The sequence below is a fragment of the Tachysurus fulvidraco genome, chromosome 18 (genome assembly GCF_022655615.1).
Source record: "Tachysurus fulvidraco isolate hzauxx_2018 chromosome 18, HZAU_PFXX_2.0, whole genome shotgun sequence".
Classification (NCBI taxonomy): domain Eukaryota; kingdom Metazoa; phylum Chordata; class Actinopteri; order Siluriformes; family Bagridae; genus Tachysurus; species Tachysurus fulvidraco.
The window spans coordinates 12,848,182-12,875,573 of record NC_062535.1 but is presented as its reverse complement, the minus strand read 5'-3'; the positions used below and the strand labels follow the sequence as shown (position 1 = coordinate 12,875,573).

The 27,392-nt window shown below is 40.1% G+C and overlaps 1 protein-coding gene across 1 annotated transcript in view; it reads right to left on the bottom strand.

Moving 5' to 3' along the window:
- Positions 1 to 3,580: 3,580 nt before the first annotated feature.
- Positions 3,581 to 27,392, bottom strand: part of LOC113663885 (cytolytic toxin-alpha-like) — a 131,882-nt gene continuing 108,070 nt past the window's right edge. The window contains exons 11-12 of the mRNA XM_047803484.1: positions 4,377 to 4,490; positions 3,581 to 4,221 (exon numbers count right to left, since the gene is read on the bottom strand). Coding sequence (XP_047659440.1) covers positions 4,177 to 4,221; positions 4,377 to 4,490 — 159 coding nt within the window. The 3' untranslated portion in view covers positions 3,581 to 4,176. The remainder of the gene's footprint in view (positions 4,222 to 4,376; positions 4,491 to 27,392) is intronic.

Here is a 27,392-nt window from a genome sequence, read left to right as displayed (position 1 = left end):
ATCTGAGCTCTATACCCATATATCCTAGGATACCAATCATAATAAGTCCTTAAATATGCTCCTTTGGGGCACTTCTTAATACATCACAGAATTTTCACAACATCACTCCCCCCTTTGAGACTGTAAAGTCTCAACAAAACCTGTGTCCCAGTGAGATTGTTTACCTAACCAAAACATAAACCATAAACAGAAAAACAGAAACATAAAGAAAAACATAAAGGAAAACAAAATCCAAAAAAAACAAAACAAAAGCAGTATCACAACATCATCATGTTCTGTCCTCCTTATCATCCAGCTACAAACGGTCAAGCTGAAAGGGTGGTACAAATTTTTAAAAAAGCATGGGAAAGGCACAATCTGTAGCACCTCATCTACGCCTGGCTCGTTTTCTGTTAACCTACTGCAACACTCCCCATACAGTAACAGAGCAAACACCTGCTGAACTGTTTCTGAAAAGACAGCCTCGTATCTGTCTCACACTGCTAAAACCAGATACATCTGCAGCTGTTCTCAAACATCAAGCACAGCAAAAATGTGCTCACAACGCCCCTTCCAGAAAGCTCAGATCCTTCGAAGTTGGTCAGAAGGTCATGGTGCGGGACTGTCGACACTCAAATCATGCTTGGCTTCCAGGTGTCATTTTGTTCAAGCATGGACCTCTCACATACCAAGTGCAAGTCAGAGGTACATGTGGATCATCTGGTGTCATCTAATGTACAGGACAGGACGGATACTATGGGCAGTACAATAGTCAATGACTTTGGACCAGATGTGAGTGACGAGGGCAATTCCAGTGTTACCCAGCCCCATGCTCCGGTGGGAAAAGGGACAGTTCCCAGTCCATAAAGAAGATACAGTATCCACTTCATCGCACCTAACAGATTGGATCTGTAGTTATGGACTGATTAATGGTTCTTAATCATAAGAAGTTCTAACCATTTGTATACAAGGTATGTTCTGTAAAAAAAAAAAAAAAAAAAGAATAACCTTTTGGTAGTAACATTGTTGCAAATTGTTTAAATGTTAAGGAGTTCAAAACTATAGGGGAGGAAATGTAATGTATTGTTCATTCCGAATCTATATTGTATAGCAGGTCTTTATATTCTGTAGAAAAGTAATTTCTCTAAATATCTGATTTATGATAAAGTGTTCAAATGTTACAACAGTCCTTATTTATAAATATTTAAAATCTAAAGTTTAGGGATCTCTGTACTATCCATGCCCTAGATGTTATTTTCTTGAAACTTGAAAGCTTTTTAAAGTAAAGGATATACTAAAACACAGAGGAAGCACTTCGAATGTCAAATGATTTGGATGTTGGATTCGTTTGTGGAAAAGTTTACGCTATATGAGTTGTAATTGTGAGTATGGTTATGTATATCATATTAGTATAGTCCAGGGGTCAGCAACCCACGGCTCTGGAGCCGCAAGTGGCTCTTTCATCCCTCTGCTGCGGCTCCATGTAGATTTGGAAAATAAATATTTAATTTACATTTATTTTAATTTAGTTAGGTTTTTTTTTAATGTAATTCTAAATTCCAAGATTATGATGCTCTGGTAACATTAAAATATACCGTGTTTAATTATTTGTCGCTCAAAATATGCATCATAACTGTCGACATGCGAAATCCGACACACAGAAGCAGACGTATTTTTGGTTTGCTGCAGCCGGCAAGTTAAAAATTTTGATGGCATGCAGGGCTGTCAAGTGTCACACATTGAGAGTGACAGTCACGCATTTTGGTCTTTTGTCACGCTCTCCCACCACACATCATATTTCTCACTCAGAAAAACCTTTTTTCTATTTATCATATATTTAATAAGCCGCAGCGCCCAAACTGTATCTGTCCGCACCGCTGACTCTATGGAACCAGGCAGGAATCAAGTCAGTTCTTAGTTGAGCCTGACACTTATCAGCCAATCAAAAAAGAGGCTACACAATAGCCAATCAGAAAATAGCACTATCTGGGAAAGATTTAATGCAACAACCAATGAAAAAAATTGGGGTTGCGGGGGGTTGGAGATGTCACGCTTGCCTGTCTTCAAAATTTGAGAGCCCTGGTCATGAATACGAAAAGGACTTAATTAGACGTTGAACATTTTATTTGAAAGTAACCCTCACCCAGCATCTTTTTTCTTAAGTTTAGTTCAAACTGTTCAAAATATTTTTGTTTGCTTGCAGAAATAAAATTCCATTAATTTTGTTCATTGATTTCATAAATGCAACACACTACAGTTTTTTTCTATACTTTCCAAAAGGTAAAAAAACGATATATGCAGTGTTATCTTCATTTTAGATGTCAAATGGGTTTTGTGGCTCCCTGTGTTTTTTTTTTCTGTGGGAAACGGGTCCAAATGGCTCTTTGAGTGTTCAAGGGTGCTTTCACATCTATAGTTCGGTTCATTTGGTCCGGACCAAAAGCAAAAAAATTATACATTGTAGCTTTTTAGCAGTTTTGGTTCCTTTTCACACCACACTGATCGTTCTGTTCCGCACCAGTTGAAAAGAACCAAAATGCAGTCATGTACATCACTCATTGGCCACATGTCTTTGAGCGTATTTCCTAAACTGATAATCTACTACATCGCTTGTATAAAGCACTCTATGCAAAGTCTTCATTTTCAGAATGAAGTGTGGATGCGGCTTGAAAATATAATTTTAATGCACTGCAAATGGCGAAAACGCATTGCAAGACACTTCAGGAGGTACTGACGCTTACTGTACTTTTGCGAAACTGTGACATGCTCATCTTCCGAAAATATTGCCAACGACCCACTACGGCAGCTGGTTTAGTCCAAAATGTGCAATACTTTTTGCAGTTAGGTCTGTTCAATCTTGGATCGTGTTCTCACCACAAACAAACCGTACCAGAGTTCGTTTGAAAGCGTTCCGAGACCACCTCTTCAAAGAGGTCTCGTTACACTTGTTTGGTCTGCTTTTGGTGCACACCAGAGTTCGATTGCTGCATTCTCACCTGCCCAAACGAACAATCGAACTCTGGTATGATTCAACCGAACTAAACAAGGCAGATGTGAAAGCACCCTAAGGTTGCCGACCCCTGGTATAGTCTAACATTAATGCTAAAACTATTTAGACACCTACATTAAACCATGTAATATGGTTGAATTCCAGAAGATGGCACCAACATCTTTGGAAAGGCAATTTTTTTCTTTGGGAATCATGAAGAGGAACATTTTGAATTTCTTTATCTTTTAAATAAATTGCATTATACAGATCATTTGTTAGTTTGTTATAAAGCAGCATCCTTCTGTCATATTCTGAGCTATGAATATTCTAATCTCTCTCTTTCTATTTGTCTCTCTCTCTCTCTCTCTCTCTCTCTCTCTCTCTCTCTCTCTCTCTCTCGAATTACAGGCATTCCACCTCCTTTTTTGTTAAAGAAATAAAGAAATGAAACCCAGACAAACTTTAGTTTTATGATTTTTTATTTAATGATCATGACCAGTATCCTGTTACAATGTTTTAAACAAGAAGTAAACGTTTTTCTAATTCATTCTAACAAAAAAAAAAAAACTATTCGTACCATAAAACACGTGGCCAATGATAGTTTATAATGTTTCCTATATAGCAATTTTTTGTTAAGGGACGAGCAATGAGTGCCCTCTCCAGGTCCGAAATTGTATTACAGCATTTCAGATGGAATTTAAACAGTAAAAGATGCAAAGAATTAGTAAAGGAGTAAGGGGGAAGAAAAGAAGAAGTTCAACCTTAGTTTATGGTGAGAGGTACAAAGGGACAAGAAAATATATGATTAATATTTAAACTTGCTAATTTCTGAGAGATTTAGCATGGCAGACTTTTGTGATGTTTAACAGACATCTATTACACCAGATATTTATCTAAAATCTAAGAAAATCTTGGTTTAAATGGATTAATCTAAAAACTACTGCCATCATTTTTTAGCATTAAGCGTCTGTTATATATAGACTAATGGAAACCACCTATATTATTTAAATAAGAGGTACAATAGAATTGTAAAACTGTTGCAAGGAATGTGTTGCTTGTTCATTTCTAACAGTAAAAAGCAACAAAGCCATAACGAGAATGCTGAAAGGTAAATTGTGTTCATGAAAGATACATGAATTCTGATATATTGAGCACAGAGCAAAACCAATCTCGTAAGTGTACTCAGTGCTTCAGGGACAATCAAGTCCTCAAACATTTGCAGGAATCTTTGCTTTTATGTTAACCTTGTCCACCTGAAAGGAAAAAAGAATACATCTGTTTTACTTTTCTTTTATGCAAGAAAACTGTTTGCAAAAATTTACAATAAAGGTGTGCTACAAATCTCAACATTAGACAGTCTGACATGTTCTTAATGTAGAATGTTACACATCATATAAAAATGACTTACGTCAATGATCGAAAAGTTGTTCATGAAGACATCTGCATTGATCTGAATGGAATTCACTTTCTCTACTGGCATACGGTGGGCGAATGTAGAGAATGGCAAGCCATTGACAATTATCTGAAGGAACAACATGTAAACTTTATTAATCCATTTCTATAAAGTCTTAAGTTTAGTTATTTTTTCCACATAATATCTCACCTCATATCCTGCTGAATTAATGAAGAACAGGATATCAAAGGCTGACCCTTTGACAAATGGGCTTCCTTGAAATTGTATTGCGTTTTCCCAATTCCCACTCCTACAGCTGTTATAGGTCATTCCGTAAGGTTGGGCTAGGAAGTGAAAAGCAATGTCGCTCCCCGCCACGAAATTTATTGCGAAACTGAAAGAAATTGTTTAAACTTGGAAATGACTGCACCAGATATGACTGAGACATTTTAAACTCATCTATTACATATTGTTTTCATTCAAAGTGTCATGAAGTGGAAATAGATATGCATACCAATTGAAATCTGAAGGAACAACCCCTTGGAAGAAGAAAACCAGACCAGGCTTCACAGATACCTGGAGTTTGCCATTATAGTTTTTTTGCTGTTGGGATAATAAACATTGGTTTATTCCATGACAAACCTCTGTTATTACATATGTATTCAGTCATTTCATATTTCACATGAAACATTACTCACAGGGTTGCTGACTGGATATGGCACATCAGACTGGACGTTAGAAAGCACAGTGCGTGAAATGCCAGGAGCTAGCTCCTTACCAAAAGTAGAATTGCTCCAGTTCTTCAGAGAGCAAACACAATAAAAAGATCTTGTGCTTATGAAAGTTATGCTTATGACAGTTCACACAGAGTGAAGAGCTTGAGAATACTGTTTTACTTACTGCAACAGTACCCATGATGTTAACTATGGTGTCTCCAAAAATGCCTAGTGTAGTCGATTTCTCCACTGGCAGGCGATGCTTGAACAGATAAACTTTCTGCCCATTTATATTTACCTGGAATATACAAATTTGTGGTTCTTATACAGTACACAGAATTGAATTATTCTTTATATTGTGTGGATCCGGTTATGATTTTAATCTGCATACCTCCCAGCCTTCTTGTTTGGCCACAAAAAACATATCATAAGCTGATCCTTTGGTAATGGGACATGATGATACGTTTTCTGATGCTTCCCAATTCTGACCCCTTCTGGTGTTGAAGGTTATTGAGTCACCAAATTTAAAACATGCATAAAAAGTTAAATCGCTGGCTAAAGATTCCGCGAGTCTAAGATTCATTTCAAAGCTGTGTGAAGAACAAAAAAAAATACATTATTGTACTACAAACAGAAATCATTACTGAAAACTGAAAATTCTGTGGTCAATAAGATGAAAACATACGATGCTCCTGTTGTAAGAGCAGTGCCTTGGAAATACAAGGCCGTTCCGACTTTTATGCCTCCAGGAATTGCACCATCGTAAGAAGGTTTCTGTGATAACTATAAGCACATAACATACATCAATTGGTGATATAATGTTTCAGTTCAAATGAAAAATTCACATTTAAAATTCGCAGTCCACCTGGTCCACTATTACCATTGTATTACACATGAAATTATTTACTGATAACTTTTTTATTCAGTATGTTTAGGGAGAATTGCAGATTTAATTTTGAACTCTTGCTACTCACAGGATTACTGATAATATTTGAAACCTCTGACTTGATAGTAGTGGAAGACCATCGAGACAAGCCCATATTGGTCATTATTTTAGTCCTTATATGATTAATCAGAGAAGGCGTGGAGAGGTTCTGTGTGAAAAAATAATCATGTATTTTTCATGTAAATTTAAAATAAATGAAAATTAAATGTAAAATATAGACTTACATATTGATGACATGCATCATTATAGAACATTTGATTGATTCTTATTTCTTTAAAGAAATTTAGGTGAAAATAAACATTCTATTAATTTACCAGTACAGGCTACTTTTTCACCAAATTCAATGTACAGTAATAATTAGAAATATATTATAATCTTTACTGACCCATTGGCTCATTGTGAAATCGACCATCCCAGAAAAACTGAATTGAAGATAGTCACTGGGTTCACTCACTCCCAAAGTGCCAACAGCTCTGTATCGGACCCAGTATTGTTGTACTGGGTTAAGATCACTAAATGCAAAGCTGGTATTTGCATCTGGAGTCTTGATGACTTTCCACATGGCGAGATCACTTGCTGAATCAGTTGGCTGAGTATCCCTGTACTCAATTATGAACTGTCGAGTCTCTCCAGTTGGAGATTTTGAAAGCGTTACAAGGGGTTTCCCATCACTGGTCCCCACCACAGGTGTAGCAGGCTTGGATACAGGCTGGAACTTAGGATCTATCAGAGTGCTGCTCTGATAAAGTCGGATGGAGGTTCCTGGATTGCTGGGGTCAGATATGGAAGCAACGATGAACTTGATTCTGCTATTATTTATATTGGTCTTGAAAAAACTTGTAAAGAAAGTAAGATTCTGCCGCATCCTTGATGAAATATCAAGAGATGTGAACCAAGGCTGTGTTGTTGGGTATGAGAAAGCTTTAGTAATTGGTTTTCCAAAATTGGCCAGTGCATCAGAATATACAAAGCTTCGTACACCCACAAGGTAGGGGTCCTCACTCTTTAGAGATGTAAATGTCAAGCTAACCACTGAATCAACATTAGGATCATAGAGAATGGAATTAAATAATCTTTCAGATGACACAAATGTGACATCCTTCAGTGCACTGGTATACGAAGTCAGCACATTTAATTGAGTTGTAATGTCATCTAACCATTTGCTCATATTGGTAGCAGTAAAGGGTGTCATGCCATGGTTGGTCAGGATATCTCCCAATGCCTTGTTCTCCAGTGCTCCACTCCGAATATTTGGCAAAATGCTGACCAGTGACTTTTGTAATGCAATCTTATAAAAACTGTGTAATTCCCTAAACTGTTCCAAGCTTTTGTTTAGCTCAGGGAAACTGGCTGTAATTGGGTTTCTGAGTAAATCATTGCATTTTCTTTCTGCTTCAGCGAGATCCTCCAACACACTTTCTGTTTTAGACACCAGGCTCAAACTGATTTCTCTCATCAGTTTAGCAGCCCTTGAATCCAAAAGTGTGAGAGGATACAGCCACACAGTCACTGGCACACCTTTACTGTTTCTTTCCTTCAACAGACCAGGCAACTTCTTGCATGCTCTCAGAGCCTCTGTGTAGGTGGTGGGGTTTTCATCAAGCTCATAGTCACCATAAAATGTGACATTTATATTTTCAGCTAGTTTCTTTTCTTCGGAGGACAACTTCAGAGATGCTTGCCCCTCAATTGAAATAGTAGGGATCTTCTTGACCACTGCTTGAAGGCTTCCTTCAACAGCCTGTTTGTTCTCACTTTCTGAACTTGAATAATCAAACAGCATGAAAGCAGAAGCTCCATACAGTACAGCTGTAACTACATGAGTGGCTGTTTTCTGCTCAAATACTTTTGGATAGGTGATATTACCAAGCTCCTTCATAGTTAGTTGTTCAAATTTTGTTGTCTGGCTGAACTGCATAGTAACTCTGGACTGACGTGCTGAGGATTTGTTATCTTGCAGGTACTTGGCAGACCCTCCAACCTCCACCAATCCACCTAAGAAACTAGCTTTTAGGGAAGCGCTCACATTTAAAAGGTTGGCCTTATCGCTGATACTGTCAGAAGCAGCAAGCTTGACAAATGTTTTAGTCTGATCAAGCACGTCAATATCATCACGCAATGCATTCTTGTCCCATAAAGTGATACCTGAACAAAAGAGCAACGAAAAATGACAGTAGTATCAAAAATAATATTACAATTCATTTGTCAAAAATCCCATTTACCAAAATATATATGAAATAAAGACTAATTATTGGTAGGTTTATGCCTCTTGATCAATCAGTGACCCTTCTGCAGAATTTCAAATGTTACCTCAGAGACGAAGAATATCATGTATGTGTTTTATATATTAAATATATCAACATTAATTCAAAGCCCTGTAAGATAACTAATAGGTTAGTCTAATCTTAGTGTTAGATGTCATGTTATTATTTAATGTCACTATGCATGATACTTCAAAAGTCAAATAGATAAATAAGTATTGTTTATGTATATTTATCTACACTAGCTCAATATGCACATTGTATCTATGTATCTAGGTCTTAACGGAGAGCCAATGCAATTCACATTTATGCTAACAGTAGCACAGTTCTCAAATATCTACTCGATCTCATTCTCTGCATCTACACGAAGGTAGAATATTTAAACAGGAAATTCTATTTAGTTCATACTTCCCTAAAATGTTGATAATGATGAAGGATTTAATTTATTATCAGTCTTTTTCCCGAATTCAATACAAAACTATACATTTTTGTTGTTTTAGCAACTTCTATTAACAATATGTAATAAATACACTTGAAAAAGATATTGAGTGAAAATCCAACAAGAATTCACTTTCAATTTTACCTGATTGGTTGACATTAATCTAGGAAAAGAATTATTCAAGGTGCAACTTAATATAATGGATCTATTGTCAATATGACAGATGCAAAAACATCTCCAATGTCTAATGGCTAAATTAATGTTTTTCACTCACTGAAAATATTATACAGCTAGATTATGGTGCTAATATGCAGAAATCATATAATCTTATGAAAAGCAAGAAGCTTCTCTCTTAAGCCTTTTATCAACTATATCAACATATATCAACTTCTAATTTGTACATAGAGCACTCTCATCATAAACCCCTACACATTTATAGAAATGGCACGAATGGTAGTAAAATCAGTCTTGCGTTTGCATGGACAATGAACATTACAACAGGTTATAATATTTAAAGAATTACCTGGAATAAAAGAGTCATTGCGGCAGTCGTACAGCATGCCAGGATACAAGGCCCTTCCCAGGGCTGCCATCTCAATGATTTTGGTTTCCATGGCTGTCAAAATAAACACAGCATTATTAATAAATATTTCTGAATAATCTATGATGATTGCCCTCCAGATATATTTATATACATATCATTTCTCACACTTTATATACATAAAACATAAACTGCATGTATATATATATATATATATATATATATATATATATATATATATATATATATATATATATATATATATATATATGAAGTACTTACTACTTACTTATATATATGTGGGTACTGTATATGAGACCTGTCGTTCCCAGTTGTGTTCTCTGCTTCTAATCTGAACCAGGTTCCTCTGAAATTTATCTTGGTTTCAGAGATATTTATAGTCCTAGTTTAAAGTCCTACATTAATTTGAGGCAAATAATCTGGGCATGTGATCAAAAATATATCTTTTTTGGCAGCTTTAGTGTGATCCACCGTGTGTTTGCAAATGGGCTAGTGTTGTTTGTCAGGACGCTTCAGGGCAAAATTAAGTTCACACAGTATACATACTGTAAGTATTGCCGAACATGGAATGCAAAAGAACCTAAATGATGTTCGTTGAAATGCTATTTCCATATAGCCTCAAGCCTGCTTCATACACACCAGGGTCATACATGCTGGGAACATGAGATTATTTTCTGTTCTTTGTTAAACTCAGTTTAAACCAGATATTTTATGGATACTTTTGGAGCATTTTTAGCTTAAAAATTGAACCTAATCCTCCAATTTAATTATCTATCCTCTATTGTCAAAAACTGGAGGCAATGACGTAGAACTCTTTAGATAATACCATTCAAAAATAACTTGTTGCTTGAGGAATACATTGCACTGTGCCTGTCACTCAAGGTGTGCCCAAAGGCTCAGTTTTGGGCATAGATTTGGGCATATAATCAAACGATAATATCTTTATCTGAGAAACTTTGTACTGTATAACCCACCTCATGTTTGCAAATGGGCTTATATTTCTTGTCACGAATCTTTAGGTTAAAATGAAGTTCACACAGTACACATAAATATTGCAGAACATGGAATGTAACGGAACCTAATTGGTGTTTGTGAACCTGTGCTGCTGTCCACATTCCCATATAGCTTTAACTGCAGACCCCAGGTTCATATGTGTTGGGAACATCACATTATCTTCTGTTTTTTGTAGAAACTCAATGTAAACCAGGTACTTCATGCAAAATCAATAATGTGGGAACTACTTTAAAATAAGCGTGTAATTTTTAATTATTTCAAATTAGCTTAATTTTAGTCATTTTGCTGGCCAGTCAAGCACACCAACACCATGGTCAACTTTTGATGCTTTTGGCAGTGTGGGCAGGTGCCAAATCCTGCTGGAAAATGAAATAAGCACCTTTAAAAAGCTGGTTAGCAGAAGGAAGCATGAAGAGCTATTAAATTTCTTGGTAAACAAGTTTGTTTTTTGAAAAAACACAGTGGACCAACACCAACAGATGACATTGTAACCCAAATCATCACAGACTGTGGAAACTTAACACTCGACTTCAAGCAACATGCACTATGAGCTTCTCCACCTTTCCTGCAGACTCTAGAACCTTGGTTTCCTCATGAAATACAAAACTTTCTCCCGACTCGGAAGAGAGCATGCTGCTTTCCGCGTCGGTCTCTGAGGATCTTGATGTGGGCTCGGTGAAGCCGAATGAGAAAGAACAATCAGTTGTGTTCGAGGAGCTCCTCGAAGTGGTGACACGGGCTGTGGGTAGGTTGAATTTGGATTGGCCTGAAGAGGAAGTTAGTGTCATATGCGCTAAGCTAGACGACCACTTTCTGACTTCAGGGCACAGGCCACCTGCATGCAGACGACTACCATTTTTTCCTGACCTCCATGCTGAGGTGTCGAGGTCCTGGAAGAATCCATTTGCAGCACGTGTTTTTACTCCTGCCATGTCTGATTATTCAGCCATTATAGGGCTTGAAAACCATGGCTATGGGGCGATGCCTAGGGTTGAAGAGATGCTCGCAACCTATCTCTCACCTACATCGCCCGCATGGAGGAGAGCTGCCCTTCCCTCCATGCTCTATAGGACCACCTCAGCCCCTGTGGGTAAGGCTTATATGGCGGCAGGCCAGGCAGGTGCGGCTCTGCACACCATGGCCGTTTTGAAGGCCTACCAGGCTGACCTGCTGGCAGAGCTTGATGGTGGTAAGGGATTGGGACCTCAGGCGATATCTGAGCTCTGCCGAGCCACTGACCTTTCACTCCGTGCCACAAAGCAGACGGCACGCTCCATAGGCTGTTCAAGGGCTGCGCTAGTTGCCACGGAGAGGCACCTGTGACTCAATCTAACCGGCATAAAGGAAAAGGATAAATGCTTTCTCCTGGACGCTCGGGTGTCGCCCCAGGGTTTGTTCGGCGATGCAGTGAATACTGTCGTTGACAGACACCAGGAGGTGAAACGTCGTTGGCAGCGTTCAGTGAGTTTCTCCATCACCACGGCGAGTATCCAGGGCCTTCATCCAGCCACTCCCTACCCCCTTCGAGTTCACACAGGGCAGTGAAAAAGGTTAGCGTAGTACTGAATACCTGGATGACTGGCTAATTCTGGCCCAGTCGGCGGCTATGGCAGCCAGTCATCGAGATGCTGTGCTTGCCCACATGAGGTCCTTGACCCTCAGGCTGAACCCAGGAAAGTGTGTGCTTTCTCCTTCTCAGAGAACTACCTTTCTGGCGGTAGTTTCGGATTCCACCATGATGCGGGCACATCTGTTTCCCACTCAGGTAGCCTCCAAGTTGTCAGCAGTGAAAGCTATTCGGCTAGGCCGCGGCCTCTCTGTCACCGAAGCACAGAGGTTGCTCGGCCTCATGTCAGCAGCAGCCAACTTTATCCCTTTGGGTCTGCTTCACATGAGTCCATTCCAGCTCTTGCTCAGGGGGGCGGGCTTTCATCTTCACAGACACCCCCCTCAGGGTTATACGGGTTATGTGCCATGGGCTTCATACCCTTTTTATGTGGAAAAGACCCCGGTTCATGGCCTTGGGTCCCATTCTAGGGGCATGTCACTGTCGCAGGACTCTTTCGATGGACGCCTCGCTCTCAGGCTGGGGCGCGGCCTTGGATGGCCGCCCTGCCCAGGGTCTATGGGAGGGGCCCCTGTCTCTCATGGCACATAAATTGCCTGGAGATGAGGGCTGTGTTTCTAGCATTGAAACACTTTCTCCCACACATCAAGGGCTGCCATGTCCTAATGTGGACAGACAGCACCACAGTGGTGTCCTATATCAATCATCAGGGCAGTCTCCGTTCACGCCCCCTGTTCAGGTTTGGTGCAGCAGATTCTGCTCTGGGCAGAGACCTGGTTTCTTTCACTGAGAGCGTTTTTTATCCCCTGGCGTGTAAATCGGGAGGCAGACTTCCTGTCGAGGCAGGTGCTGAGGCCCAGGGAGTGGCGCTTCACCCCCACTTGGTGGAGCGAATCTGGGATATTTTCAGCCGGGCAGAAGTACATTTGTTCGCCTCCAAAGAGTCGACCCACTGTCCGCTGTGGTTCTCCCTCTCTCATCTGGCCCCATTGGGCCTGGATGCCCTGGTATGGACGTGGCCGAGGCTCCGTCTGTATGCCTTTCCCCTGGTAGCTCTGCTCCCACAAGTCCTAGCCAGAGTGCGCCACGAATGGGTCAACCTTCTCCTAGTTGCCCCTCATTGGCCTTCTCGAGTTTGGTTCATGGACCTAGCCTCCCTCCTGAATGGCACTCCATGGGAGGTTCCTGTCAGGGGGGATCTCCTCTCTCAGGCACAGGGGGCAATCCTTCACACCCGCCCCGAGATCTGGAAGCTTTGGGTCTGGCACCAGAGGGGGACCAGCTCCTAGACGCAGGCCTCTCAACTGAGGTGACAGAGGCTCTGCTGAATGCTAGGGCTACTAGGAAGCTGTATGCTCTGAAGTGGAGGCTTTTTCGCATCTGGTGCTATGAGCACTCTCAGGATACAGTTTACACTCCGGTTGGTACAGTGCTGGAGTTCCTGAGTCTTGCTTCTCTCGGGGCCTGTCCCTGTCTACTTTAAAGGTGTACATGGCTGCGGTCGCCGTGCGGTCGCTTGGGTAGGCACCCTCTGGTCTGCTGCTTTCTGCATGGTGTTACTTTATTGCACTCTAGACCACGGCTCCCTGTGTTCCTGGAGGGGCTGCTGGAAGCCCCCTTTGAGCCCATGGAGTCAGCCTCCAAGAAGTTTCTTACCCTGAAGTCAGCCCTACTTCTAGCCTTGGCCTCTCTCAGGAGAGTCAGTGATCTGCAGGCGTTGTCGATCGTCCCCGCCTGCCTAGAATTTTCCCCTGGCATGTCCAAGGCTATCCTGCATCCCAGGCCGGGATATGTCCCCAAGGTGCCCAGGATGGCGGGTTGTCCAATCATCCTGCAGGCCTACTGTCTCCTGCCCCATGAGTCGGCGGAACAGGGGAGGCTGCACTTCATTTGGGAACAGGGATAATTGTCCCTATTTCCGGGTCTGAGTGAACGCTGGCACATCTTGGCTGCCACTGCTCTCCCAATTAAAAATAATTATTGACATTATATACACTGCATAGACTACAATGAGGATCTATTGCTTATGGCTTGTACTTGCCTGGACTGTACTGCCTCTTGTACTGTCCGCAGTACTGTTTCAATACTTTGCTGCTGAACTTTTGTGTTTCCATCCGTGTTTGTATGATTCAACACCTCCTGCACTGCTTGCTCATCCGGACATCTTATATCTGCCAAGACGGAAATATATTCATTGTGACGCTCGGTGGAACTTCTGGTTTAATAAATCAAGTGATATAAAGTCACTGTGGTCAGCTGTTCGACGCCCACCAAGGAACGCCGGTTGCCGTGCCGGTCAGCATGTGCTGGCAAACCTGGCTAACTCGGCTACCAGACCAAGCAACAACAGCACTGTCAGTTTCGGTCTTCTTAACATCCGCTCTCTTACGAGTACATTTGTATATGTGCAGGATCTTCTTGTGGGGGATTTCAATATTCACATGGATGATGTTCACAACAACATTTCTAAAGAATTTACATCTTGTCTGGATAGCTTTGGACTGCAGCAACATGTGAATTTTCCCACGCATACTAAAGGACATAATTTGGATATAATCTGTTGTTCAGGTGTCTCTCCAGGCAACCTCAATGCAGACTTTTTTCCATGTACTGATCAACTGTTACTTATCTTCCACTTTTCAAATCAAAATCTTCATGTATGATATCATTCCAGAAAATCATGGACATTAATTTCGACAACTTGTCTGTAAGCATTGCAAGTCTTCCTAGGGCTGACAGCTGTTCCACTCCAGAAAACTTGGTCTCTCAGTAGTAGTAGTAATAGTCTCCATAATTTACTGAATACTTTTGCTCCAGTTAAGACTAGGACTGCTTCGTTTGCTGTTACTGCACCCTGGTTCACTCCTTTTCTCAGGCAATTAAAAGCAAAAGGACAACAGCTTGAGAGACCTTTTAGAAGAACTGGCCTTTCTGTCCACAAGGAAATGTATTCAGAACATATGTCTCACCCCCCGACTCACTTCCCTCTCATTTGTACTCATCTGATTTCTGTAATACTTTAGCATCATTCTTTACCTCAAAAATTGAAGGCATTCATCGTCAAATTATGTCCAGTCCTGTTTCTACTCCATGTGTCCGGTTTTGCCTGTTCCTACACAACTGTTCTCTGAGTTTATTCTGCCCTCAATTTATGATATCTTAAAACTTATTCATCAATCTAAATCTTCAACTTGTGTTCTTGATCCTTTACCAACTTTCCTTGTTAAGGCTACTGCTTCCTCTCTGTCTTCTTTTATTATGGATATTATTTATTCTTCTGTTACCCCTGGATTTGTTCCTTCTCTTTTCAAAACAGCTGCTGTAACTCCAATTCCACAATTCAACAACCTTAATAATTTTTGTCCTATTTCTAATCTTCCTTTTATTTCTAAAATTTTGGAAAAAGTTGTTGCTGCTCAACTTCATATCCATTAGACTGGCAATAATCTATATGAACAATTCCAATCTGGTTTTCGCCCATTTCAAAGCACTGAAACAGCTCTATTAAAATTCACAAATGATTTGCTTATAGCAGCTGATTCTGGTTTACTATCCATCCTCCTTCTCCTTGATCTGAGTGCAGCTTTTGATACAATTTCCCATGACATTCTTTTAGACAGGCTTTCCACTATTGACATCACCAACACGCCTTTGAAATGGTTTCATTCATATCTCTCTGATCGCACACAGTTTGTTCAACTAAAATCATTCATCTCTTCTGTAGTTTCCGTTACCTCTGGTGTACCCCATGGCTCTGTCCTGGGCCCTTTGTTATTTATTACTTACCTTTTACCCCTTGTACATATTTTTCATAAACATCAGGTTAAGTTTCATTGCTATGCTGATGACACTCAGCTCTACTTTTCCACAAAATCGCATTCCAAACTCCCTCCATCTGCTCTTTCTGATTGTCTCATTAACATAAAATCATGGTTTTCAGCTAACTTTCTTAAACTAAATAGTAATAAAACAGAATTTCTCATTATAGGAACAAAAACAGTGCTTAACAAATTTTCAAATTTTCTCATTTCCATTGACAAATCTCTCATAGCTCCCTCATCTCAGGTTAAGAGTCTTGGTGTCATCTTTGATAGTACCCTTTCTTTTACCTCACATGTAAATAATGTTACTCGGGCTGCATACTTTCACCTTCGAGATATCAATAGGCTTCGTTCCTTTCCCACCACTCAATCAACCACCACTTTTATTCACAGTCTAGTAACCTCCCGGCTTGACTACTGTAATTCTCTTCTTATTGGGCTCCTTCACAAAACCCTTCATAAGCTGCAACTCGTTCAAAATTCTTCTGCCCGCATTATTACTCGTACTCCCTCTATCCATAATATTACACATGTTCTGGAACAGCTCGTATCAAGTATAAAATTCTTCTTCTAACATTTAAAGCTATCCACAAGCTTGATCTTCTTCATACTCCAAAACCAACTCGCACTCTCAGGTCTTCTTCTTCCACTCATTTCATTGCTCCCTCTGTCTGTCTTGTAACTATGGGGAATAGACCTTTCAGTTACTCTGCACCTCAGCTCTGGAACTCACTTCCATCTAAACTTTGTAATATTGATTCTCTTTCATCATTTATATCTCAGATTAAAACTCATCTGTTTAGTTTAGCTTATTCTACATCATGATTTGTAATGTTGGTCCAAATTGTATTTCTATGTAACTATTCTATAACTATATTTTTTGTTTTTCTTCTTTTGTATGGTGACATTGAGTGTTCAGAAAGGCACCTTTAAATAAAATGTATTATTATTATTATTATTATTATTATTATTATTATTATTATTATTATTATTATTGCTTTGCCTGGTAAGGGCCTTGAGGACTTACGTCCACCGCTCTAGCTCATGGTATAACTCCTCCGCCCTTTTTGTCTGCTTTGGGGGCCGGAATAGGGGTGGGTGGTGGAGGCCATTACTCAGGCCTATGAGGTGCACGGTCACGCCTCACCTCTCGGCATCAGTGCTCACTCCACAAGGGGTGTCCCCTCCAGTGTTGTAATGTAACGAAGTGAAAATACTTTGTTACCGTACTTAAGTAAAAATGTCACGTATCTGTACTTTACTTCGCTATTTAAATTTATGTAAACGTTCACTTTTACTCCACTACATTTCCTAGATAAAATGTATTTTGAACTTTTACTCCGTTATATTTCCACTAAGCATCTTCGTTACTCGTTACTACAAAATAAAATCATAAGAAATGTGTGCGACTGCAATAAGGGAGGTTTGGCGAATCACCGCTCCTAGATTACATTACACACGTCCGCACGCTCTACGGAGAAGCACAGGCACGAGCATCGTGCAGGCGCAGTCAGAGCAGGAGGCATTTATCTATAATGGCGGCAACCAAAAGCAGTGAAATGTCACTATTCTTATTACCAGAGTTGATAGCATAAACAAAATATTAATGCAATATCAATACTAACTAGATTTGTAAAGTTCGTCGCGACAAACTTTGATGTTGGCTTTGACGGTGCAAGTATTCGCAAAGGCTGGTGCTTTTTGGAGGCGAGTGGACAGAAAGATTGTGACAGCTACTGGACCACAAGGGTGCCAATATTTTCGGAGGCAAGTGGACATGAACATGTGACATGATCCGAATACCCGTGAGGCAGTTCCCCTCATTGTCCTGAGTGTTTTGATATGTCACATGTCCATGTTGTGTAAATATTTAATTTTCACGTGACCTCACGTTACCACGTGACGTTACGTGACGTGACCAGAATACCCGTGGGGCAGTTCCTCTCATTGTGCTGAGTGTTTTGATATGTCACATTGTGCAAAATTTTAATTTTCACGTGACGTCATTTCATGTCAATACTGCAGTCATTATGGGATTCTACTTATTGTTATAGAACAGTACATGCAATTCTTAATTCTCTCTACAGTTGATTATATTGTCTTATGGTAAAGTAACTTCCTGTCTTTTGTATACTGTCTGCTTAACTCACTTTGTTCTAGAGTACTGTGATTTGAATTGTGTTATATTCTATACCATTGTTGATTTTATAGTGTTGGTCTTTGTTGTTCTCCCAGCTGATTAATCAGGAGTAGTTTCAGACTCCCTTAAGGTGTGAATTGGGGGCAGGGCTTACCTATTTAAATTGAAGGTGAACCAGCCTTTTCTTCAGTGTGCTTTAACTCTCTACATTTGATTATATTGTCTTCTGGTAAAATAGGTTCCTGTCTTTTGTATACTATCTGCTAAATTCACTTTGTTCTAGAGTAGTGTGATTTGAATTGTGTTATATTCTATACCATTGTTGATTTTATAGTGTTGGTCTTTGTTGTTCTCCCAGCTGATTAATCAGGAGTAGTTTCAGACTCCCTTAAGGTGTGAATTGGGGGCAGGGCTTACCTATTTAAATTGAAGGTGAACCAGCCTACTCTTCAGTGTGCTTTAACTCTCTACATTTGATTATATTGTCTTCTGGTAAAATAGGTTCCTGTCTTTTGTATACTATCTGCTTAATTCACTTTGTTCTAGAGTAGTGTGATTTGAATTGTGTTATATTCTATACCATTGTTGATTTTATAGTGTTGGTCTTTGTTTGTTCTCCCAGCTGATTAATCAGGAGTAGTTTCAGTCTCCCTTAAGGTGTGAATTGGGGGCAGGGCTTACCTATTTAAATTGAAGGTTGTCAGAATCTCTCTCTAACATTAGTGTCTAGTACTGTTTGATATATTCTACCATACCTTAATTCTCACACTTGTTTGTCTACAAATATGTGCCTTAAACCCATCTCTGTACTCAAGGCCTACTTTCTTAGATGCTCTCATCCACAGAGCAGAGGTCACAATCCTAGTAACCTCATCTACCCTCCTCTGTTGTGTAAGTCTCAAACAGTGGTTGTAGGTGGGCTCTGGAATTGTCAGTCTGCTGTAAAGAAAGCTGATTTTATCTCTGCTTTAACTTCCCATTACTCCTTTGATTTCCTTGTGCTAACAGAGACCTGTATATCCCCACAGAACACTACTACACCAGCTGCTTTATCTTCTGCCTATGCTTTCTCTCACTCACCACAAGAAACAGGCAGGGGTGGTGTTACAGGTTTATTGTTGTCAAAGAAATGGTGCTTTACACCTCTCCTCTTTTCTCATTTAACCATCTCTTCTTTTGAATTCCATGCCATTTCAGTTACCTCTCCAATCAACCTTGTTATCATTGTTGTCTACCGTCCTCCTGGTCCCCTAGGAGACTTCCTGGAAGAAATGGACTCACTGCTTAGTGCTTTCCCTTCCGGTAGCTCCCCCCTGACAGTGCTTGGTGACTTCAACCTCCCCTCTGACAAGCTACGTTCTTCTTCCCTCCTGTCTCTTCTCGACTCATTCATCCTCACACTCAACAGCTACATCCCCACACACAAAGGAGGCAATGTCCTGGACCTGGTTTTCACCTGTCCTTCTGGAGCTACAGACGTGACTGCTACCCCTCTACACGTCTCTGATCATCAACAGGTATCCTTCACCATCACTCTACCTATCCTACCTAAAGCTACCTCTCACCCCCTCGCTCTTACCGGCCGCAACCTTCACTCTGTCTCCCCTTCATCTGTAGCTTCTGGCACTCTTTCTTCCCTTCCTGATCCTGAGTCTTTTTCCTCACTACCCTTGGACTCAGCCACAGATACTTTCCTCTCATCTCTTTCCTCAACTATGGACTTCCTCTGCCCTATGTTCACTAAACCCAAGAAAACTTCTTGTTCTGCCTTCCTTCTACAAGGAAAAGCTTGAAGCTTCCTCACATGACCCTCGGAAATTCCACAACATCATCTCTTCTCTGCTCAACCCCCCAGCTCCACCTTCTTCATCCTCCCTTCAGACTTTGCTTCTTTCTACCAGGAGAAGATTGAGGAAATCTGCCGGACCTTCACTTCAGCCCCGACTGCACTTGCGTCTCAGAGTATGCATTCCCCTACACCTTCGTTGTCACATTTCTCAACTGTGGCAGCAGAAGAGATTTTACAACTCATCCAGTCCTGCAATCCTACCACCTGCCCATTGGATCCGCTCCCTACCACTATGCTCCAGACCATCTCGCAAGACCTTTTGCCCATCATTTCCACTATTGTCAATAGATCCATAGCATCTGGTCAGGTACCAACTACTTTCAAAAGAGCAAGGGTTATTCCCATCCTAAAGAAACCTGCTCTGGATCCAACAGACATCAGTAACTACAGACCGGTATCACTTCTCTCATTTCTTTCAAAAATTCTTGAAGGCATTGTCTATAATCAACTGTTTGTCTATCTCTCACAGAACAACCTCCAAGACCCCAACCAGTCTGGCTTTAAAGCAGCTCACTCTACAGAGACAGCCCTTTTGGATGTCTCTGAGAAGCTACATGCTGCTAGATCAGCCAAACTGTCATCCATCCTTATCCTCCTTGACCTTTCAGCAGCGTTTGATACGGTCAACCACAAGACTCTCTTATCCACCCTCAAGAGTCTTGGGATTTGCAGATCAGCTTGGGAATGGTTTGCTTCCTACCTGGAAGGATGCTCATATCAGGTAACATGGAGGGGAGTGACATCTGCTCCATGCAGACTCTCCACTGGCGTCCCACAGGGCTCAGTACTTGGTCCTCTTCTTTTCTCCCTGTATACTCACTCTCTTGGTGAAGTTATTTCATCACATGGGTTCTCTTACCACTGCTATGCTTATGACACACAACTTATCTTCTCTTTCCCACCCTCAGATGCCACAGCTTCTGACCGGATCTCAGCATGTCTGGCAGAAATTTCATCATGGATGACTGCTCATCAGTTAAAGCTCAATCCTAGCAAAACTGAACTGCTGTTCATCCCAGGTGATTCATCCCCAGGTCATGATCTTGCTATATCCTTGCACAATGATCTGATTTCCCCTTCAGCCACAGCTCGCATCTTTGGGGTAACTATGGACAATCAACTGTCCTTTTCCTCTCATGTTGCAAATGTGACTCGTTCATGTCGGTTTCTTCTCTACAACATTAGAAGGATTCGGCCATTTTTGTCCACACAGACTGCTCAGGTACTTGTTCAGTCTCTTGTCATTTCTAGACTGGATTACTGCAATGCACTGCTGGCAGGCCTACCTATGAACGCAATCCTCTGCAAATGATCCAAAATGCAGCTGCCCGGCTTGTTTTCAACCTGCCAAAGTTCTTGCATACCACCCCGCTGCTGCGATCCCTCCACTGGCTTCCGGTAGCTGCATGCATCCGATTCAAAACACTGATGCTGGCCTACAAAGCCATAAGTGGACCAGCTCCCTCTTACCTCAAAGCCCTCATCATTCCTCGCACTGCACCCCACAACCTCCGATCTACCAGCACTGCTCGACGGGGTTACACGTGACGTCACCAGAATACCCGGTGGGGTGCCAATACTTTTGGCAAAAAGTGGCTACTGAGGGTTTGGACATTTCATGTCAATACTGCAGTCATTATGGGATTCTACTAATTATAGTGCATAGAACAGTACATGCAATTCTTAATGTTGAATGTATTATGTGTGTAAGAGCTAAGAGGACTTTTCGGAATTCCCTATTCAAGTCTATGGGATGTTCGACCGTCGACTATGGGAAAACCAAAAATTCCATCAGAACTCCGAAATAAAAATTTCGGAGTAAGGTCCGAACTTGTCCGAATTCGGTGTAAATCGATCGAAAACTTGCCGAGTTATAAACCTCAAAAGTTTATAATGGAAGTCTAAGGGGAAAAAGGCCACTTTGAGCTTCCATACCAGGAATGCCAGAATTCTGATCGCTTAGAAAAATAGAAGCATAAACTTCAGACCAGGGTCTACGACATATCCGAATTTGGTGCATGTGGCTTGAAAGCCCTAGGCCTCATTTTTTAAATACATTTTTGTCTAATAATAATAATAATAATAATAATAATAATAATAAGCTTATAATACCATATTGTAGCGATTTTGGCTCACGAAGCAAGGTAAATATTTATAAGCAACTATAACGTGTTATAGTGACTTCTAAATATTTTAACCAAGTTGAAATTAACGGTACTGGAATTACGGTTACGCTTATTTGGTCTGTTCGTCCGGCGAACAGGCCGTGTACCTTTATTAATTCTATGAAGGCGGTATCTTCCCGGCCAAGAAAGATTTGCTTTCCTTTTACTGTATACCGTAATTTAAATTAAATTAACTTAATAGAGCATGTAGTTCAGACCAGATATTGCAGGTACCTTAATTTGTGAGCGACACTCAGAGACAAATCACCTGTGGCTCAAAACTATGACATTTAATGAATGAGACAAACACAACATAAAACTAACTACACAAACAAACAAAGAAATAGGGAAAACGAAGATGAAAATAAAATAAAACAAAAGAAATTAAAATTGGGGAAAGGGAGAAAGAGACTGGAAAGAAGAAACTAGAGAGAGGAAGGAAAGGAATGGCAAGCTTAGACTCAAAAATTAATCACACCCTAACTGGGAAATCGTCACAGAAACTTAAATTCACCTTAAGATTCAATGAAAGATTCCTACTTAAAATTACGCATCTAAATTGGTTGGTAAAGGAAACGGTTACTTGCATTGGCTTACTGAACAAGAGTCCGGATGCAACAGAGAAATCTCTGAAAAGTCAGTTAGGGTGGGGTCAGACGTTCTTCCAAGTTCTTCTGAAGATCAGAGCAGTTGTCGTTCTTGGAAGTGAAGCTTGCTGGAACTTTTGAAGGAAGATGGAGTCAACTTGAAGCTGTTCCGGAAGTCTGACCATGGATTAGTGGTGTTTCTGACAATTTAAAGGTCGTGAACTCCACCCATCTTTGGGAAGATGACCAATACTTCGGTCAGGATTTTGAAGGGAAAAACTCCCTTTGTTTCAGGTGTCTGTGGGCGTGGTTTAGCTATCAAACTTTTAGATGACTTTAAAGTTTGATCCAGGGTGTATTAAGATGGTATGGCGCCTTTCGTGCTCAAATAAAATACACCAGTGCTTGAAAAATGAGTAACCGATAATTTTGTGGTCATTTGGATACTAAACATGAAGGGTAATGATGGTATGAAGGCAGTTGTACATTACATACATAGATCATTAATCAAGGCATAGATAAAGGCAAATAAACAAAAATGAAACATAAACAAGATGCACTTTCATTAGGGAAGTAAAAAGAAAACGATAGCTTCGTATACATTCTGACATCAGACCTTAAAGGGGCATACGGCATTAGAACAGGTATACATTAACATGCCATGATCAATAAGATATGATGATAGAGTATAATGGATTTTAAAATACAATATTGTTTTCTGACACATGAATAAAATACACCCTTGTCAGGAAATTAAGGAGCAAATAATTTTAAGTCAGGCAAGCCTTAAAAGAAGAAACACATTACAAAAAGGGTTATAAGAATGAGAACCTTAGAGTATCTTATCTTGGGTTTTATTAGTAAACGGAATGTCTCATTGTGTTGTGTGTGTGTTCTGTTTGCAGGCCCCAATGAGCCGCATGGGGTTATCTGGTCTTTGTGGAGACTCCAGACATTCTGGAGCCAGGTGTGGGTGTAAAACTGGGTTGCTCATCGGTTAATTGAGGAGTAGATGTTGAAATTTAGGGTGCCTGGGACATGAAATCTAAAATGACTGGTACAAGACGCTACAATATGGTATTAATAATACCATAACTTTTAACTTACAGTGCCTGTACTCTGAGCACACATATACCTCAAGGATGGTGAAGGTTCACTTAAAGTTTAGTTTGGTCTACATGAATCACCAAGTGACATCATGAATATCCTGTTATTGAGACGCAAAAAGAAATCACACCAGTGCATGCTGTTTGGACATTCTAAGCGGCGTAGAGTGTGTAAACCTATATCATAGAGAAGAGACGAGAGCTGTTGGAGATCGAGACAATGCTCCTTGAAAGCAAACACAGATAATGAGGAGAAGCTTCTTTTTGCAGACCATTTGGAATTTAAACCAGGAAACATCCAGGATCTAGTACTGGACCTCTCCCTACATCTTTACTTTTTACTGCACAACCTTTTTTTTGCACTAAGACACTTCAACTCTGGACTTGCAGAGCACAATGCCACTTTATACACACCATACTGCACATGGACACTTCAAGGACAATCACAAAATCATTTTAATTCGTACCGCCAATACAATGCATTCATATCTATATACTTTCACATGTATTTTCATATTTTATATAGTTTTTATATAGTTTAAACTTTATTTCTCTACCTTCTTTTGGTTTATTTTTATCCTTAATTCAATTACTTTTTATACTTGAATACCGAACGGATGTATAAAGCATTTCACTGCATGTTGTACTCTGTATGTGTGTATGTGACAAATAAAATTTGATTTGATTTGATTTTAAATAAAAAATTTAACATTATCATTACTAAAGGCATTCAAAAGACAGGTTTAGATGAAACATCAGACATGATATTTTCTATTGGACCTTTCAATGACATATTCATTAACTAAAAGAGAAGAATAAAACTAAGCAAAGCTAATTTATCCATCTATATTTGTCAATGCCAGAGTATAGTCAGTTTGAATTGGATCAGGTGGAAAGTCCATGTCTCGATCTCCAACAGCTCTCGTCTCTTCTCTATGAAATAGGTTTACACACTCTACCCCGCTTAGAATGTCCAAACAGCATGCACTGGTGTGATTTCTTTTTGCGTCTCAATAACAGGATATTCATGATGTCATTTGGTGATTCATGTAGACGAAACTAAACTTTAAGTGAACCTTCACCATCCTTGAGGTATATGTGTGCTCAGAGTACAGCCACTGTCCTTTCACAATCGTCTTACCTCACAGAGGCTTAGGAACACTACCAGTCTAGGCTGTTTCGTGAGTGCGGGTAACCCAGCCCCTTACTTAGCTGGACAGGAATGCAGATGGTCTCAGGAGTGAATTTTTCATTGTTAACAGTGGGTTAACTGATATGTGCATCAACACTATTTCATGACACGCCTGTTTCCGTGCAGCATTTTTCTTAATATGCCTTTCCCATTTGTTTGTTGCACATACAACACAGTGTTCACAATTTTTTTTTAAAACTTAGTAAAGTAAAATAACATGCCAATGTTTATGTATTTCTGTTACCACCCCTCCTTTTGACACGTGATCTTTACCACGTGTCAACCTGGTAAAATGGAAACAACCGTTTTGGTAAATACGGTTTCCCTGAGGGACCATACCAAACACCTTTTTTTGGACACTTCCCACCTTCCTCCAGCTTTGTTTCCTCACGATCACTCATAACATGTAATTCCAGATCAGGGTTGGTCAGTGGTGTCTCCTGCAAATCAGGCCTTGTGCTACAAACTTCATTAATCACATTCACACAATCATGAGGCTCCCCATCATGCCCTGTGGAAAGAAGTGTAGCAGGGTTAAGAGTTGTACATCGTTTAACTGTGACATTCTGCATTTCTAAAAGTACAGTGTTATATCTCGACCATCGTCATATGGTCGCAGCCGTCATATGTGCTGTTTTTTGTTCTAAAAGCAGTTGTAACACTGTATGTGGTACCAACAGTGTTAATTCCCTGTAGCTCACAATGTCTCGTGAGACATTGACGGCCTTTTCTGCTGCAGCTATTGCTCTGAGACACATGAGCAGACCTGCTGGCACTGTTTTCAGTTTAGCTGAATGCAGCTTTTGCGGTCTCAGTCCACGTCACATTGCTGTGTGCTTGTAGGCCTTGCCCATGAGCAGTTGCGCTCAGTTGTGCCTCTAAAACGAAATAATCAGATATGAACATCCTACAGTAAAAACACATGCCTAAAAAAGACATTAACTGTTTTTTGTAACCGGTTTTAAATTTTCTGAATTCTGAATTCTGCTTTACCTTCTGCAGAAATTAAATGTCCTATTGTAGGAACTTCACTTCTTGTTGAATAAATTTCAGATTTGTCAGGCATATTTTCTTTACTGGGAATAGTGGGGTTAGCACAGGAGACATCTCACATGGTACAGTAACTCAAGCTTTTAACCCTTGTTATAACTGCTATAGCTTCTAGCTTTAGGGGATATTGACCCTTCATTTATTTATTTATTTATTTATTTATTTATTTATTTATTTTTAACCGGTTTTAAGAGTAATGGTCACTGAAGGGCAATATTTAATCAGGACTACATCATATTTTTCATCCGCCCACAACTCTTTGGGCACCTTTTGTAATCGAATGGCTGAAGATTCTAATTTAGGCAGGGTCCAGTTAGCAGTTCTGGTCCTGTGCCAACACATTACTTCAATTTTACACTATGCGTTAAGTCATCAGGACTGATCTCCACATCTCTCTTTGTCCCAACCATCCAATTTAGTGGTGTGCTATATGCATTCAATTTTGAGCTGTAAAAGACAGATGGTTGCTTGTTTTGCTCCCAATCATGAGTCAGAGCAACCTATAACATCCATTTTCCCAAGATTTCCCACTCATCATTTGGCTAAAGAGAGATGCGGAGATGCATGGTTCATTTGGAATGGGTGTGGATAACCAGCTCGAGTTGAAACCTGAGATAAGTCTACCTCTACCACACATCTGTGCTTACCCCATATCAAACGTTTCAACATCAGTACATCTTGCTTATCTAACTTCCTATACCACTTTTTTCATAGCTCTCATGCGGTTTGCATCTGTGTATGTGTGCAGTGCAATGTAAAGCTTCTGGTTTTATGTAGTCTGTGTGAGAAGTAGAGGTGAGAATTTTTGCTCTTCCTGCAAGAGTGTGTGTGACATCTGTAAAAGAATAATCACACAGTTTCCATTTGTATACATAGAGCAGAGGTCTGGGATAATTTTACAAAGTAGGAGTTATCTCCCTATTCCATCTTAAGGCCTAGTGATGTGCAGATTAGATTTAAATTTAATTTGCACATCAAATTCAACTTGTTTCTGTGTAGTTACGGTTTCGCCCCTTAAGGGCACTGAGAATGTCTCATTGACTGACATTCCTTTTGCTCATATGCACATATGAAAGCATGAAAGCACATATAAACACTCATGAAATTGAAAATTTCCGCTACACAAGAGAAATACGACAACTGTAGCCAAATGTCTTGACCCCAGCCTCAGTTAATTCCTTGTGAATTTGGTTCTCACGGTTGTGCTTCTTTTTCTTCCACATTTTTTCCTTCGACTCAACTTTCTGTTAAAATGATCAGATACAGCACTCTGTGAACAGCCAATTTTTTTGGCAATGAATGTTTGTGGCCTACCCTCCTTGTGAAGGGTGTCAATGATATGTCAATGATTGTCTACTGGACAACTGTCAGATCACAGTCTTCCCCATGATTGTGTAGCCAAGTGAACCAAATTGAGAGACCATTTTGATGTCTCAGGAAACCTTTTTGGGTGTTTTGAGTTGATTAGCTGATTGGCATGTCACCATATTCAAATTTTTTGAGATAGTGAATCATTGGGTTTTTGTTAAATGTGAGCCAAAATCATCACAATTAAAAGTACCAAAGACTTAAACTACTTCAGTCTGAACTGAATTTATATAATAAATGAGTTTCAC